The 19340-nt window shown below is 42.5% G+C and overlaps 1 protein-coding gene across 1 annotated transcript in view; it reads right to left on the minus strand.

The window, feature by feature from the left end:
• The window catches only part of IL23R (interleukin 23 receptor), a 777663-nt gene that overhangs the window by 753033 nt on the left and 5290 nt on the right, over nt 1–19340 (minus strand). The window contains exon 2 of the mRNA XM_069641944.1: nt 421–518. Coding sequence (XP_069498045.1) covers nt 421–490 — 70 coding nt within the window. The 5' untranslated portion in view covers nt 491–518. The remainder of the gene's footprint in view (nt 1–420; nt 519–19340) is intronic.

The raw sequence follows: 19340 nt of genomic DNA on the forward strand, positions 1-19340 counted from the left end.
GGTTAGCCTCGTAAAGTGTAAAATGGAGCCAGCCAATGCCAAGACAATACAAGCGGATCATTTATATTGTTGCTAGACTTTTCATGAAAAGTTTTGACACTCTGAAAGCTGCTTAGTTTGCTGAAATGGTACCCTTCATTTCAATGTAGGGATATGTTGTGTTTTGAAATGAGAACTTGCAAAGTGATTTCAAACCGTGTTATATTTGCCAATGAAGCTCCCAAAGCATCACTTATTGCCCAGGAGCTTTCCACAAGACCACCGAAAAAATGACCTAACATGCTCCTAGTTCATCTTTATAAACTCCAGTGTTCCCAAATTATGGAATGCTGATCTACACACAATGTAATCTGCCGTTCTGAGACACATGTCATAATGGCCATGCTTATGTAGATTAAAAAAAGACCTTCGCCACCATACCTGCATCAATTAAATAACAAAGCACTAGAATCACCAGTGACGCTTTCCAGTAGAATGTGCCTAGATGCATACCGCTCGCGAGTCAATATCCATGGACCCTGCAACACAACAAGGATGGCTTTAGTGAAATACGTGAACACATTTATAATTGTATACACTTTTACAAATAGACATACAGTTGTACATTTCAATTCAACATTTGGATCTCAGAGTGTCTTTCAAAAACTGAGTTGGCTATCCTTTTTTCTATTGAGATGTTTAAATTATTACCTAACTATAGAAAGAACAATGAAAAATGTGATCTGTATGATACAGTTCTCCTATGGTGCCATTTATAAATAAACGTTGGAATTACAGCTATGTAATTGCGTGTCACGGGTGCACAGCAAAGTGAATTGCAGTATAACTAGCTATACCGGATGTATCATACATCAATCTAGTTCTCCCGCTCGTTCTCACTCTCTCTCCTTATCTCTCAGTCTCTCTCTCTCTATGTCACTCTACGTTTCTGTCTCACGCTCTCTGTCTGTGGGTGAGGGTTGCGTTGCCAGGTGCTTGTTTGCTAGAGCCACCATAATTGCTGGTGTCAGAAGGTGCCCAGAGAAAAAGCACAGATACCTTGAAGAGGTGGGTAAAGTCTATGCTATGTTTATGTTCAAAAGTAGAATGAGAGCAGCAGTGATAGAGGCATCCCCTTAGGTGGGGACCAGTTAGATATTCAGAGAAATGTATTGTCACTATATTTCTGCTGCAGAGAAGTCGCCATCGCACTGAGGGGCTGTTGTCCTTACCGGAGGTGAAGAGGATGCATATATGAGGGTTAATGATTCTGTAGACAAATGAACTCCAGATAAATCCAAATAAGATTATTCTGTTCGGGCCTAAACATCTTATTGGGGATTCCACACAGATTGCTCCTCCTTGTCTATTTGGTCTCCCTATGTTCTTTTCTTCAAAGGCAAAGAATTTAGGCTGTGTTTGGAAATCGAATTTAGGGTGCGAACAACAGGTCGCAGCAATAGTACAATCTATGTTCTCCAATTTATGCCTGCTCCGGCATGTTCTTCCATTCCTTTCATCATCAAATGATTCTACTGTGGTGGGCTCACTTGGCAATTCTAGGCTGAATTATGCAAATTTTCACGCAAGCCGGTATACACTTAAAGCAGCTTCACCGACTACAAAGTGCTCAAAACGCAGCACTTAGATTCAAATATTTAAGTTACCTAAAACAGCCTCAGTTTCAGCCTTCCGGCTATCCCTTCTTTGGCTATCCGTTAGCCAGAGGATTTACTTTTTTTAAAGTTGATCAATGGATCTGCTCTTGCTTACTTATCTAATAAAATATTATACCAACAGCCGATTCGTTCTCTTCATTCAGCTAATATGGATTTGCTGTTGATTCTGTTGTCCCGCTGTGTTTATGGAGGTTAAACATTGATCTCTCCTGTGGCTTTCAGGAAAGTCTTGAAAACATATATTTTGTAGTCATAGGCTGACCATTTTCTGATGTTCATTAATCTTAGTCCGTGGCTTATTTTCTGAAATATATGTGACTACATGCAGTTTATTCTGCTCAGTGCGCTATATAAATTCATCAAAACAGACAAATCAAATCAAGTGTCTGTGGATGGTAGACCATGAAAGGGACCAGAGGACCAGGGTGGAGGGTCTACAACTGTGTTTATTGTTGGTATTTTTTGTGACTTATGAATGTTTGTGCATCTGAAAGAAATGCATAAATCTAGCAGCCGTGCCAACCAATCAAAGTTAGCAGGACAAATTAAACAGTACCTTGATGCTCACACCAGAAATAGATCATTGGGCCTCATTATAAGTTTGCCGGTCCAGTAACAATGGCACTGGTAAGCTTGCCGGTAGCGTTGTTACCGGACCGGCAAACTACAAGTTCTGCTTGCAGGTGCCTTCCCGCCCAGGTCTGACCTGGCGGGCGTACAGGCACCCTCGAGCAGAGCATGTCGGATGTACGGGCACCATTCTGAATGCTGCCGGTGCATCCGAAATCCCCATTCCCTATTGGGCTAAATGGGAATGGGGAGCTTTTTTTTCCAGCACCTGCAAATGGGCATTTACCGGTTCCGGCGGGGCCTTAATGACCCGGGAATTGCACCGTTATACCGGCACGGCTCCTGCTGGTATTAGCTTACATCTGAATGCAACATTTCTTAGGAAGAAAAAAATTATGAGAGACAAAGGGTTTCTATTCTCTACAAATTGTGCCGGTGCATCCGACATCCCCATTCCCTATTGGGCTCAATGGGAATGGGGAGCTTTTTTTTCCGGCACCAGCAAATGGGCATTTACCGGTTCCGGCGGGGCCTTAATGACCCGGTAATTGCACCGTTATACCGGCACGGCTACTGCCATTATTGGCTTTCATCTGAATGCAACATTTCTTAGGAAGAAAGAATTTTTGAGAGACAAAAGGGTTTCTATTCTGTACAAATTGAGCAATTAAAAAAGAAATTATTTAATTGAACTAAAATTGTAAACTAGCTTTTGTTAAACTAATGATCACTTCATTCACTACTAACATTGCATGTGTCTTATTGAACACAGCACATTATCAAAACCTAGAACAGTCATAACAATTATTTTCTGTTAGGAGGTTATAACACAACCCTAACACAACTCTAACACTAAAGTGTTTTAACCTTGAACCATATGTACTCATTCAGACAGCCTCGTGATTTTAATGTGAGGATTGTGGATCCTATGGGACTCAAATGGGAATAGGGAGTGTTTTACCGGCACCCGGCAACAGGGAATTACCGGGTCTGCCGGGGCTGTAATGCCCCGGTAATTGCCGATTGCCAGTAAAAAAATTACTCCGGCGGCAGCCGTACCGTTTTTACCGACACGGCTACCGCCAGAGTAATAATGAGGGCCAATGTTTTGTTAAGCCCATAACAGCAGCAGCCTGAGCCTGGCAGGTGGTTCAGGTTTGGCAATCCTTGTTCAGGCACTTTCAGTATTCAGATTGTTCCTTTTAAAAGTCTTGATCTCTATGAGTGAGGAGACTTTCGCATAACTCAATAATGAAAGCTAGAAGGGTTTTCCAATATTAGCAACTAGCAAAAAATAGTAAGAAACAGAGACACAAAGTGAAATGCAGACGATTGCATAATTTGACTAAATCTAAAACTCGGATTTGAGCGCAGGTTCCCTGGTTTATTAGTTTGCAATTTGGCAGTAAATACTCCCCCACAGAACACTATGGCTCAGTTTGTTAGTTTTGTATATACCATTTGTTATAGTGGTCACTGTTTCACATGCTCTGTTCATATTGCATGTCTTTGCTATAGTAAATAGACATTTCTATTTTTATGACAGGGCGGCGCAGACAGTGAGGGTGGAAGCAGGAGGAGAAAGCGCCAGACAAGTCGGTAATTCAGTGGGGGTGGTCCGTGCGGGATGCCCAAGCAGCCACCCAGGGTTGAAGAAGGGAGTTGGGGGAGAGCAATGAAAACAAATGACGCTCCCAGCCATCTGCTTGGCAGAGTGCTATTCCCCAGGTGCAAATAAGACATCCACTTTTGAAAGTGCCAAAAAATACAATAGGGTCAGGGAGATGGGTACGTTAAAGGATAATGGAGGAGGGAATCCAGGAGGGGCATGGGGGGAATCCACCATAAATGCAAAGGAAGGGAAAGAAAGGGTCGCTAGAGACACTACAAAACCGAAATCAAAACATTTTAAGAAATCAAATTTGAAGTTAAAACATCTTCATTACTTTAAGCAATACTCCTTCTTGTCATTTTCCACATTTCCCCACTGGCCACTATGATCACCTGCTGTACTTGGATCTTGCACTGTTCCTTTATGGACTTTCAGCGGGATTAAGCAGAGGGTTTATTATGGCCACTCCGCCTTCTGGCGAGAGACCAGTTTTCATGTATTTCTCAAAGGGATGGCTTTTCTTACGGCTGGTCTAGTCGGCGACCCTTAAAATGCCTTCCCAATTATTAATTGTATCATTAATGTCAGAAGTTCTAAATTATGGCAGTGTCGCAGCTCACTGGAGTCTGCCGGTGAAATGCCCAAAACCGCCAAGCAAAAAATGAAGAAAACTCCTGGAGTCCTGCGCCAATGTTTGTAGGTGACTTAATTTAATTGTGGTCTAATCACAAACATGCCCTTCCTAATGACATGTGTTTCGGCTCTTTAAAGCCTTTCTCAAATCAGGGCTGAAGCATATTTGGTTTGATACCAGTGCCAAAAAGGCCTCTTGTCTGTTGTTCATTCTCATGGGTTTGATCTCATAGGTCATTTCACGTTAAGTCCTTTGCAATTGCACACGTCGGCTCCTGAGCTCCTGAGCCTAAATCAAGTGACCTACAAAAATTGGCACAGGACTCCGGGAGTTTTCTTCATTTTTTGCCAGTTTTCATGTATGTAAGGAAAGATTCTTGTGAGTATAGCAACTGTGTCGCGGCCGACTCACCCTGACCTAGTATAGTGCAATTAGATGGCAGGTACTTTAGTGGCATGACAAGTGAGAAAGTAAATACATGGGATACATACATGTTAAATTCTCTTCAGTAGTGCTCATTTGGGTTTTCAGATTCTTTTCTAAGGAATCATAGAACCTTATGCAGTTTGCCGTCAACTGACATATGTTTCTGTTCTCTCTGCTAATGCTGGGAGTTGTCAGAGGATAATTCAGAGCTGCTCTTGTCCAGTTCTATTTGCAAAGAATTCAGTTTTCTTTAGAAATATGTGAAAATAAGTGACTCGAATGTCTGGATGAGGAAGTGTACAGCTCTGAGTAATTAAGAAGAATCGGGGCATTGTCTAAGGTACATTTGAACAAACACGTGTGTTGGCTGACTCCATGAGAATAAATCACTTATTGGATGACCAATTTGAGGATATTGAATTGATTTCATACTAAAAAAAACAGTAAATCTAACTTTAAGAAGGCAGAGTGCGAATCACCTAAACCTAACTCAATTTGTGTTCCTTTTTTCAAGGTCTTTATGGGTGGAGCGTGTGGAACTGGTGATGCAGCTCGCCATCACTCTCAAATCTAGTGGTCAAAGCGCACTTCTAAGGATCCAAACCCATACACTAATATCATTAGTCATACATTTGAACAAACTGCCTTGTTGTTATCTATAATTGGGGCAAGGCCAAGTTTCTACAGAAAGACCAGAATCTCTGCTATCTCCTTGGTTGCATTGAGACAGGGCCTCAGTATATATTGATTTCCCCCATCATCTGGAGATATGAGGCCACGCTTGACGTATACATGTATTTATGTATCATGAGTGGTCAAGATAAGGACAGCAGTAAGGGAGAGTACCCATTTATCCAAAAGGGAGAAATGATAAGGACTGTTTTGGTCTGATGTTTTGCTATGGAAGATTTTGGAAGGTCTCAAGTGAAACATACTATTTTCCATCGTTCATATACATTATCAATGTAAACTCGGCTAACATTGTCTATTCTTAAACAAATGCACATGTTTTTCAAATGTTCTGTTTCATTTCTCAACACAATTCCATATTCATATAATGCTGCACTGCTATGGTGAAAAGTGAATAAAACAGCATTATGTGAACATGTCGACAGCTATAATGGCACAATTAAAATGGACAAACATGGAGATTTTTATAAATGACGTACCAATAAAGAAAATAAGTCATTGAAATGCCAACATGCTAACAAAGATTTGCAGATCATTTATTTAAGGGAAAAGTTTTATTTTTCTCGAAATATCATATTTCCAAAACTGGGGCGTTGGAGGGAATTTCTCCATCTCCAGAATGAGGAAGTGTGTTTAAAAGAATGTAAATGTTAGCAAAACAATTACATTGATAAAACCTTGTTTTTTAAGAATAAAAGAGCAGTAGATGTCCTGAGGTGGGTAGGGGATCCAGGTTGGTTCATGGAGAACTTTATTTTGTGTTTCTTTGTATTTTCAGTAAAGATTTAGAAACAGAAAAGCATAACATAAAGCAATTTTAATTTTAAAAAATTCAGCCACACAAAGGTCACAGGCTTAAAATAAATTAAATTCCTTAAGGGGGTCATTTTACAAAAATAGAAAACAATGAGGAAAGGAGCGCATAGACTTACACTTGCGTGTAAGCAGTCGTCTCCATGCAACTTTAATTGTTTTAGAGATACAGTATAATATAGGCACCTGCAACTGCTTACATGCCTAAAGGACACCCAATCCCTAAACCAATTTGAAATGCTCCCAACGATGTTGGTGCATGGAAGGTGGCATTGGCATGAGTCCCCACTCCTCGGGTCCGCGTCCCGCACCATCCTGGGAGGCCAAAAACCTTGGAGTTATCTTCGACTCTGCTCTCTCCTTCACCCCTCACATCTTGGACCTTGCCAAGAAGGACCACTTCCAGCTTCACCTCCTAAGAGGCACTTTCCTCCAGAAACTCAATGTCTCCAGAGCTCTGGTCTTCTCAAGGCTGGATTACTGCAACTATCTCTTCATCAATCTCCCCCTCTTCTATCTACACCTTCTTCAGCTAATCCAGAACAGGGCTGGAAGATTTATCCTTGGCCTCAAGTCCAGGGACTATATCTCTCCAGCCTTTAAATCTCTCCACTGGTCCCTATCACTGCAAGGGTCAAATTCAAGAACCTCTGCATCATCCACAAGACTGTCTGATGGCCTAGGACCACGCTATCTCCGACTTTGCCTTCGTAGATACTCCCCTGCTAGAGCCCTCCACATCTTTAATTCCAACTCTATGATTGTCAAACGCTTTTCCAAGCAGAGAATGGGGTAGGTCTCTCTCTTCGGCAGGTGCCTCCATTTAAAACAGCCTCCTTGCCCCTTCCAGACTTGAGCCAGACTTCCATAAGTTCTGGTAACTTCTCAAAACTCTGCTCTTCTCTACCTCTTTCCCTCTTTCCCATTCTTGCTAACTACCCCATTGCTGCTGAGACTGGTGGCCTGGTCCTCATGAATCTCACAGGATGCCAGGCCCTCCACCCAGTCGACACCAGCACCGTCCCCCCACTGTCCTGCCCCCTGCGGGCCCCAGCTTGGTGGCTGTGCATCCCACCCTTGGGATTCGTCATACCGAGCACTTAGCCTGAGGCCTCCTCCTTGACTACCCTTGGCACTTCCATCCCGGGTTCCAACCAGCAATTGTCCGTTTCTTGCCCCCTCCTACCGTCCCTATCTCCAGCACTTCTCTTCACTTGACTGCACTTGCATGTCCGAATGACACAGCCCCTAGTAGGACCGCAAATGTATATTTACTGTTTTGGGATCAATGTGATTATTGCGTAGGGCCGAAAGTGGTGACTTTTTTTTAAACCCCTTTACATCACATATATATGCGTCAGAGATCTCCCGCAGCCCCCAACCCATATTAATATTATATTCTATACCCCCCACATGTATATGTGGTGTAAGGGGGGCAAATAAAAACATCGGCATTTTCGGCCGTCGTAATTGTGAGTGCGACATTTTGGTACGATTCCCTGTTTTTCCAATGTTATAAATTCCCCTTCTTCCCTACCCACTTAGCCTTGGGGCGCCTGGAAATACAATTCTGTTGTATAGGTGCCTAACAAATGCTCAATACATAAATAAATACATGGTTTCCTTTTGGTTTTTGCAAGTGTCAATAGGAGGTAGAATCCCATGTGGATTCCAGGGTCTCTGCTTGCATGTAAATTCCATGCGAGGGGAGATCTATGTGCAGCTGATGCATGGAGCAGCTGGAGAAAACATTGCACCCCAGCTACCTGCATCAAATGCATGAGAATCTCATGGCTCGCAATTTACTGGGATAATGTCTCCGCGAGTGCATTGCTAACTGAGCAAACCGGCTGTATTCAATTAAGCACCTTGGCGTGTAATTCAAGCAGAATTGATTTGACCATTTAGTATAGTATAGTTATCGCTGCAATGGGGAACAACATTTAGCCACCTATACATGATATGCTTTCAGTCAGCCTAAGTCGAGCATATATAGTCATTCACAAATATATATTTCCAGCAGCAACTACGTGTTATTACAAACAATCAAAACGCTGCAAAAACATATTATGTGGAAGCAAAAAGAAATACTTTCAGAGAGAAATGTCATCTGGGTATGGATATAAAAGTTAACGCTCCTTCTAATTATATATTTCATTAAAATACAAATATAAGACACATTCAGAAGCCAGTCATCATCCAATACAGAATATCATACATCATTGCTTAGAGCACCACTATGTGAAGGGGAAGAATAAGAAATATTTCTAAATTGGAAAAAATTGACAAATGTCGAAAGAGGCATAGATGCATAACTCGATCCTAGCTCTCACGTGCCTTACAGTCCACCCAAAATAAAAAAGAATTGTTACCATGTCCATCCTATGGTACATAATATAGATAGCAAATGCGGAAATTGCCACTGTGCAGCCTGTACTTTAGGCCCATATCAGGGGTTGCGAATATGCCAGCTTCTTTAGCACCAGTCTGAGCAATGTCTCGCTTGTCCTTTTTTTATAAGGGACAACACACAGAAAGTGAACCACAGTTTCCAAAGATTCTTCATCACACAAATTAATCCATTCTTAAGGGTCCAGCTCCCCTCTCCTTTCCCGACTTCTGCCATTAAGGGAAAGCACAAGTTCTAAACCTCACGTCAATTGGGCGAGTCTGAGGTTGGGAGCAACTTTCTAGGTAATTCTGAGAACCACATGATATGTCCTAAAATTCAAATAAGACGTCAGTCTAAGATTATAGCACAGAATGTTTATCATGGCCTCTTCTGCTTCGTCCCAGCATTTAGTTTCAGCCTGAAAATATCCAAATCTACAATTGATTCAATTGAAACCAAGAAATGGTCCGTCTCTACCTCTCTAGCCCACGATTCAATATGGATCTTAGTGCCGGTTATGATAGCCATCTTTTGAGAGTCCCGCTGCAACCGGTCCTCTGCATAATTTACAAAAAGATAAGATTGATGAGGGTAGAGGCCATAATGCGACCCCCGCCTTACCTGCGTTCAGGTCAACCCTGGCTCGCCCCAGAATATTTAATGAAGTGCTTACAGGATTGATCCCCTCACCTCTGAGAGTATATCCAACCTAACTGAATTGAACAAAGCTTTCTATTCGGTCCCTCCCATATATAGGACCTCTTTGTCAAAGTGCACAAATGTCATGTGCAGATGTGTTAACTGCAACTCCTGTAACACCATCCTTGATCCTCACCACCCGAAGACTCTAGAAACAGGCAAATTCCTATGCATCGCTTCCAAGATTCTAGTCAGTAATGATTTCCGAGAAATGTAAACAGCACATCCAGCAGATCTATATTGTTGGATTTAATCTGGTTTTCTTGCCATACTCTTCTTCAGATTAGCCCCCTTTTCTACTCTCCCATGTCCCCACGTTACCATCTCTTGCCATACACTTCTTCAAATAAGCCCCCCTTTTCTACTCTCCCATGTCCCCACGCTACCATCTCCTGCCCCACCCTATTTCTACCTTTCCCCACTCACCCCTTATGTATTTTTGGACACTTCTGCAAAATCAAAATTTAGGTATATGTTGTTTATCGATCTGACAGATTCGATGAACCAACTTATTCCACATCCATGAGATAGATAGGCCAATAGCTTGATGGATTTTCAAGATCATCCTTCTCAGAAATTGAGATGTTCTCCATGACCCAAGACGAGCGGGGCATCTCATCAGAGGCAATGACTGCACTGAAATAAATACAAAATAATGGAATCCAGATGTCAGCATTTCACCTAAACATATCCATTGGAATGCAATAGGTACCTGGGGCTGCTGGTTGCAAGTGATACAAGCCACAGAGATGGGGATCATAAATCTGGTTGACTTTGTCATGGTATAATAATGATGTCCCATCAGCCTGCTCCCACTATCACTCAGTGAAGTGGGTCCTCCAAGCCTCCTCCGTTATATACAATTCCACCTTGGTTTGTGATCTTGGTATTCCAGTCAATCCGGGGCCCAGAATAATCTTATATCTTTGCAATGACTATAATCATCTTTCAGCTTCTTCTCAGCAACCAACTTCTTACATTCTCTGTGATTCAATGAGAACGTATCAAATGGTACCTTCCCCTCATTACACAGGTTCCTAACAGTTTGGGCGAGACAATGTTTTGCCTGCTAGTGGTTGTGCTGCTGGCTGGAAGATAGCATGCAAGAGCACAATATACCTTGAAAATAAATATATAAATATTGTACAAACAACCATACTTACTAATAGGGATCACACTATGCCCAGACTTTCACCGAGAAATAGGGGCAAGCAGCATATGTGGCATATTGTTAACAAAGTTCTACCTATCAGTAATGTCACCTGCTTCTTAATATATATCTTAGGTTTATTAAGAGTTCAACTGGACAATTTTGAGATAGCAAATCATAGCATGTAACAGTAAATGTGAGAACACTTGATGTAGGATCTGTAGACTTTTGCCATCTCATACTTCCGTCATTAACCGACAACAGCCACATCCCTGAGTTACCCAAAAAGATTTACTTTGGAGATCACAAACAAATCATGGACGCTTTTGTCTCCACTGGAAGGTATCTCACTAGATCCCAATAAACTACTATAATAAAACCTGAGCATAATAAGAAAAGCTATTTTTACTACATGAGGTCAACATGCTGAGATTAATTTCTTTCAGAAGTGGAGCATTACAAATGCAACAATCATTTCCTAAAGCATCTCTGTATACTAGCCCCATTAAATGTATTTCGCTGTGATCATTATAAACTGAATACAAAATGTAAAGTTGTAAAAACATTAAAGGGAAAGTTTGTTAAGAAATGTTATTGGCCCAATCGAGCAGGCATGTATTTTGAACATGCATCGATCTATCGTATAAAATGTCCAATGCATCTTACCTTCGTTTTTCTCACATTAACACATGCAAAACTGACAGGTCGGGTAATGCCATCTTGTGCTAAACGTATCCGTTGATCCATCGCCCTAAGCTCAAGTGCTCTCACTGCAGTAATTCAGATCTTACGCCCCTAAAGCTGACATCACTAGACGCTTATGCCCACTTTTCATAACGCCAATGCACATCTCATGTTATCGTTTGATGTGCTCAATCTATTGACGTGTCTCCATGGAAATGTCAAGACAGCTCTTTCCTTGACAAGTATAAACAAACACTATCTGTTCAGACAACAATAGAATTTCGTTATCGTTCATGTCAGTGTATTTCATCTCGAGCCTCCCTGAATTGTTTTTGCTCTGTTCAGCTATCTTCCAAGTACGACGCACTGAGAACAGGTACCTACACCACCTAAAATGAATTAACTCAGTAGTCCCTTTCTATTTACACATTTCTTATATTATGTATAATTGTCTTTACCAAACCATTTTAAAATTCTACTTAAACATGGCTTATGGCTTATTTTTTTACCTGTGTCAATGCAACATTTCTAAGTTTGTGCCTGTTAATCTTGTCTTTGCACTATGGGTTTTTGTAACACGGCTGTTTCTTCTCTTATTTTTCTTTTACATTGAATTTTAAGGTAAACCTCATTTTGTTACTGTAAACAAACAAAAAACATGTTTATTTTTCTCACTGTTGATTTTATACTTTAATATTCAATAGTCAGGAACTATGGTGAGGGGGGATAGCTCCGGGGCAACGCATTTGTCTTGGAAGCAAGACAACGCAGTAGAACACAGGTTTGAATCCCAATCCTGCGCTTAGAAACCAATCTCTGGTACTAAGCGTGCTATAAAAGAAAAATTATAACTATGGCAACAATTCAGCTCTACCTGTACGAGCCTGAAGATTTAGAAGAGGAAATGCTTGAAAGATAAAGAAACCAAAATAATGGGCAATCAGAGGAAAGTCGTGATGATCGATCACTGGAGCCTGAATCCAGTCGCATGGAAGATGTTTCCACTTGGTGTACTTGCCATTCTTGTGAGGTTATGCCAACAGTTGTGGAGAACTGCTTTTGCAGAGAAAACTCTGGCTGCTTTGCCTTCATAGCCGAAGAAGACACACAACTGCTGTGCGTTACTGAGCTACATGACTTCAGGGCAGATGCGTATTGTTAATGATGATGGTCCTTATTCACAAACTTAAAGCTACAGTTCGCCCTTGTAATCCAACTAATTTGTACATTTATTATATATACAATGTATGTCTGACAACCGAGAAGGTTAACATTTTATGTTGTTCTCATACATCATCAGAACTTTGATGGATCACTAATGAAAGATTTTTTCTGTAAATTGAATACATTTCTCCTTCTAATCTCAAACCAAAGTATTCATCATTAGATGTAGGGCCTGATTCATGGAACGTTTTCCTATGAGATTGCGCCATTATAAAACACTTCTATGAATCAGGCCCTAAATGTCCGAACAATTAGGATTCTTTCACTTTGAAGTTAAAAAAAGATTTCCCTATGTTCAAAGCTGTTTTTGCTGGAATAGGCATTTACATTTCCAATTCATCTCTAAATGAAAACAAAAGTACTCTCAGTACTCTGATCGAAAAGGTACTTTTTTAAGCACAACAATCCCTTATGTTTTAGAAGGCAGTGCAAACAAGATAAATGCAATTATTAGGTACAGTCAAGTAAACTATTTCTGTATCTCTTACACAAGTGGTACAGGCCTGTGGGCTATTGAGCATTGACATGGTGGATTCATGGAAGACTAGGATTACGCATTCAACAAGTAAAACCTGCCTGTGTAGACAAGCCATTTGTGAGAAATTCCCTAGTGACTACAGACAATACAAGGAATTTATACAGATAATACCTCAATCGCAGCAGCACAATTTGTAGTTTGTCAAACTCATCAAACTTACCAAACTAAATTTAAAAAAATAAAACATATAAAAAGAATGTATTAATATGAAAATGTATGATCATGAAAAATCAGTGTCCTTAAACAAGTTTACTGACATATTGCGCTCGCCTCATCCACATAAATCCCCCTTCGGTATAAAAGGCAGTTCGAACCTGTGACTATGCGCTCGCAAGGGAGCTGGGTGGATGGGAACACACAAGGTGCTGAATACCATGTACACCTCAAAGGGGTCTTTTGAATGGGGTGAAAGCACAACAGATGTCCACACACTTATGGAACACTCCCGTCCCTAGCACAACTGGTTTTATGTTTAAAAAAACTACAAAAAAGTAAGAGTCCATTCAAGAGTTTAAAAATAAACATGTGTAATTGGTTGTATTCATAACTAATTAGAGTTGAATATTACTTCATATATTCAATATACATAATGGTTAGAATTCACTATTTAACATTCAAATATAATTCTTCTATTGTTCATGAAAAAGTATAGTTCTGTGGTATACAAAGAAGGACATTTTCAAACAACTTATTCCATCGGTGTCAATGCATGAAAAAATCCCTTGGTTGACAATAAATTCCTGAAATTGTCTTATCCTAAAATGCTCAATGCGTTTCGGGAAAGTTATTCATTCATCAGGAGCTCTTAAGTTCACTATGCTGCTCTATATTTGGTTAAACCTAAAAGAAAATATAAAGATATTCAATACCTCATTCTAAACTTATACTTTTCAAATCCATCATCTTCTGTCATATTTTATAAAGTAAATCACCTGGATGAAATTCTTCCTTTTTATCTTGGTCATAGTTTAGATGATATGAGGTAACTATCTTCCTCTATTCAAGGTGCAGTAACTGGAGTAATGTGGTGGCTGTGAGGGTAAAAAGATACACACGTGTCTGTGTAAGTATGAGTATCTATGAGAGAATCAGTCTATTAAAAAAACACTAAAAACATTCACTAGCGCAATCCATAAGCATGGAGTGTACCTGTTTATCAATGCAACTGGTACATCAAGATCAAGTTTGTTTTGGTATTCTAGCCTCTGAAGTCTGTTATGGCTATATGTACATCATTTGGTAATGTGTCCAGTTTAAACTATTAGGAAATAAAAACATTTGTAGCTATTCAAATTACAATTTGAATAAATCTTCTACACTATAGTGAAAGAATATAATTTACATCTGTCCTTACATATAGGTTACTGTAATGCGGGGTGTGTAGTCCTTTTAGACCCATAGAAATCTTGCTCTTGCTAATTAGCTCATAGTACTTCAAAAGAGGGCTGATCTGAAACAACAGATCAAGGTGCCTTGTTAGTATTGTTCGTATTATTCCCTACATCATGTATAGAGGATGAAAGTTTAACCTAACCTGGATTGTATCAGTAGAACGGATCCCACATCCTGTGCACAAGCGGTAGCAAAAACAATTAAAATGGCTGCTTTTTGTTTACTTATGTGATAATGTGACGGCGTGATGACATCATGTATTGACAAATAATTGATTTGTTTAGTAAGGAGTCTTTAATAAATACAATTGATTAATTTATGTTAATGTCAATCGTGATATGAACAGAACAGAATTGGCCAGAGGAAAGAAGAACCACCCTCTTTTATCGAGGCCTCCGAGGAGAGTTGAAAGATGTTTTAGCACAAGTGGTCGATCCACCTGAGTGCTGCACAGAATTTATAGACTTGGTGATACAGTTGAACCATCGCTTACAGGAGAGAAGGGCGGACCTAACAAGGGTGGAGGCCCGGCCCGTGTATGGGCGCCCACATGAAGTACAAGCTCGTCCCCAAGAAAATGTCCCAGAACCCATGTAGCTGAGGAGTGTGAGGGGGCCGCTCTCCAAGGAGGAAAGAGAGAGACGTCGCCAACAACAGTTGTGTCTCTATTGTGGCAAAGCAGGCCACTTCCTGAAAGGCTGCTCTAGCAAACCGAGTAAACAAATCCTGGGTGCCGCCAGGGAGGCCGTGATCTGTGTAGAGAATCCCGTGCCACCGTCGGAAAACTCCTGGACTCGACAAGAGTAGGGATCGGCTTGTCGAGGGGAGCAAAAGCAACCACTGTCTCACATTTTAACGTACCCGTTATCCTGATCAGACCAGGGCAACCTCACTGGATGTACGCTTTGGAGGCTAGATAGATTGTGGCACCATCAGCAACTGTATAGATATCAGAGTAGCTCAGAGAATCGGAATACCGGGGCAGCAAAGGGGTAAGGTAGACAACGTCGTCTCGATGGATGGTTCCCCATTGTCATCAAAGTACATAACACAGTGCACAGAAGAAGTGGAACTATTGTGCAAAGACGGCCACGAGAGCGTATGACTCTTGATCTTATTAATGCCCCGCACTTCCAACTCATACTCGGCATGCCGTGGCTAAAATGCCACAATCCTATTATCAACTGGAAAACACATGCAGGGATCTTCCTGTCCAAGTGTCTGTGCACCTGTTACCCATACCTACTGTCAGTCCATAGAACATTAAAGCTGGGGGCCGCAGCGTCACCCAGTGCAGCTGGGCAATTGCCCCGAGGTACCAAGAATTTGAGTACGTGTTTCAGAAAGAATCAGCTTCCCCCGCATAGACCATACGATTGCCAAATTGACTTGATACCTGGATCCCAATCGCTGTGCAGTCGCATTTATGCACTTACCAAAAAGGAGAACCAGCACCTGCGAGAGTATCTGGATCAATACCTAGCCAACAGGTTTATCCGACCATCCAAGTCTCTGGCCTCATCAGCTCTGTTTTTCATACCGAAGAAAGAAGGGGACCTCAGGACCTGCATCGATTACAGAGGGCTCAATAAAATCACTGTAAATAACAAATACCCCCTGTCTTTAATTCCTGCTCTGTTAGACCAAGCTAAGGACGCGGAAATATACACTAAATTGGACCTGCACGGAGCATACCACTTAGTCCGCATAAAAGAGGGGGACGAATGGAAGACGGCCTTTCGCACTAAGTATGGGCTGTTCGAATATACTGTAATGCCCTTTGGCCTTGCAACGCACTGGCGGCGTTCCAGTTCTTCATGACGGATGTCCTGAAGCCATGGTATATATCGACGATATATTAATCTATTCGGCCACCGAAGAAGAACATGTACATCACGTTAGAGCCATCCTGGAAAAGCTCCGCCATTACCACTTTTACGCAAAACTGGAGAATTGTTTTTTCCACGTGACCACAGTGGAATTATTCGGCTTCATCTTAACCCTGTAAGGTATCCAAATGGATAAAAGGAAAGTGGAAGCGATTTTGAATTGGCCCTCGCCCACCTCAATCAAGACTGTCCAAAGCTTCTTAGGCTTCGCTAACTTCTACAGGCGATTCATACCAGGGTTCTTGGATATCGCCCATCTCATCACCTCATTGCTCAGGAAGCACAAGACCTTTAAAGGATCTCCGGCAGTGGAGCAGGACTTTAGACAAGTCAAGACGCAATTCGCGACAGTGCCCATCTTGAAACACCCAAACCCTGAGCTGCCATTCGTGGTTGAGACGGATGCCTCTAGTGTCGTGATGGGGCAGTATTATCTCAGAGGGACCTGATGATCACCCACCTGCACCCTGTGGCGTTTTGGTCGAAAAAAAAATCACTGGCGGAGCTGAATTACTCTATAACTGACAAGGAACTGCTAGCCATCAAAGCGGCGTTCAAGGAGTGGCGTCACCATCTGCTAGGCACACATCATACCATCATGGTTTATACCGACCATTGAAATTAGCGGTATCTGCGAACGGTGCAAGCTCAATCTCCACGCCAACTCTGGTAGGCTCAATTCTTTTTGGAATACGACTTTGTCATCATGTTCCACCCGGGAGTCAGGAATGGGAAGGCTGACGCACTATCGCACATTGGATGGAGTCTAGAAGGAAGAGAAACCTACGCGATCCCAGAACCCGTGTCCATCATCCCAGGGAGTAAGTTACTGGGTCTGACCAGTCCTAGGCTGCCTCCGTTAGACCAGTTACATAGCAAAATCAAGCAATTGTTAACACCGGAGAAGTTGCAAGAATGGGTCAACCAAGATCCGCAAAGGACCGCCGACGGGGGGCTCCCGTACTACCAAGGGCGGTTGTATGTCCAAGAACCAGAAATGCAAGGGGAGATTCTACATAACTACCACGACGCACTGACATCGGGTCACCCAGGAATCACCAAAACCCTAGGGTAGATTCAACAACATTATTGGTGGCCTACGTGGCAAAAGGATGTGACTCACTATATCAAAACCTGTGATGTGCCTGCAGCAAGATGTCTAAAACTAAGCCATCAGGGTTACTCTACCCCTTGCCTATACCACCAGTCCCATGGCACACCATCTCCCTGGACTTCATCACGGAGTTCCCTCTGTGTAACGGGTACAATACCACCATGGTGGTCGTGGACCTTCTTACCAAAATGGTGCACTTTGCCCTAAAGGGTCTACCAAACGCAGGAAGCCTAGCACACACTTTCTTAACCAATGGGTGCGGGTGCATGGATTCCCCTCAGTCATCATTTCGGATCGAGGAAGTCAATTTGTATCTAAATTCTGGAAGCATTGCTGTGACAAGGCCCAAATTGACATCCTGCTATACACCAGCCATCACCTGCAAATGGATGGTCAGACCGAGAGAACTAACCAGACCCTGGAAAAAGTATTTGCGGTTCATGTTCACTCAGGACGAATGTTGGGTAGACGTTCATTGGGCAGCAGATTATGCCTACAACAACAGTATCCATACTTCCACAGGGTTCTCACCTTTCTACTTCCTTTACGGACGGGACCCATGGACCACAGCTCTCGATCCACCCAAAGCCATGGGAATGCCCGCTGTCACGTCACTGCATACCAACATCCAAGAAACCCTAAAAAAGGCCATCAGGACCCTACAAGAAAGAGAAAATGCCCAAAAAACTGTTGCCGACAAACGACGAAAAGAAGCACCAGAGTACCAAGTGGGCGACAAGGTCTGGCTCTCAACCAAGCATATTCGGCTAATGGGCCCGAAACGGTTCCACCCCAAGTTCATCAGCCCCGACACAGTAACAGCTATCATTAATCCTGTTGTGCTCAAACTTGGGCTCCACCCGCCACCCAGTCTTCCACGTATCACTGCTTAAACCAGTACAACCAGTCACACGAAATTCCTTGGTTAACCCTCCTCCAATAGAAGTCCTAGGGGGAAAAAGAATACGAAGTAAAAGAAAACCTAGATTCAAAAATTAGCAGGCAATGATTATATTATATAGTTGATTGGAAGGGATACAGCACCCTAGACAGGACTTGGGAGCCAGTAGAACACATTCATGCCCCACGGTTAGTTACCCGATTTCACAGCAACTATCCCAACAGGCCAGGACCCGGGGTGGCTCTACTTGGAGGGGCTTTGGAGGGGAGTGCTGTTACAATTCCACCATGGGCGCTGGACGGTCAGGCCAGGGCAAGGGGCGTTTCCCCTCATGATAGAGTAGGGAGGTGGTGGACAGCTTTGGTAGCTGGCTGGCGCAAGCGTGCAGGAGGAAGTAAGGCCTCAATCCGCACCAAGGTGCTTGCCAAGGGAGAGACCAGTGTGGGACCGAGGAACATGCCGGGCACGTGCAAAGAGGCACCGGGCTCGTGCAAAGAAGTACACACCCCTGGAAGTCTAGTGCTGACAGAGCATGGCCCAAAGGTATAAAACCACACCCAGGACCGCACCCGGTGCTTAGCTTTTCTTCTTCTCTCAGCAAGAGCAGTGTCTCGCTTACGGCTCCTGTTCTCTTTGCACGTGCAAAGGACTTCCATGTGAGTGAGACATATTGGGCACTCACCTGAAACAAGGCTCTGTGTGCCTTCGTAGTCGCTGCTTCTGTCATCCCTGAACCTCACCTGGAGTCCAGCAAGTACTGTTGCTCATCCTGGACACTGGCTCCTCACCGCCTCAGCATTGCTTTCACCGGATTTCATCCGAATTCTGCCGTGCCCGCTGCTTCCAAGGACCTGGAATTAAAGAAACAGTGTGAGAGTTCACATTCCGTTTACGATTGTTTTCCGACCTTGGTACATAGCTTACTAACCTGCACTCTGTGACTGGCTCCACACC

Source organism: Ambystoma mexicanum, chromosome 1q, assembly GCF_040938575.1.
Source record: "Ambystoma mexicanum isolate Mex_15411 chromosome 1q, UKY_AmexF1_1, whole genome shotgun sequence".
Taxonomy (NCBI): Eukaryota; Metazoa; Chordata; class Amphibia; order Caudata; family Ambystomatidae; genus Ambystoma; species Ambystoma mexicanum.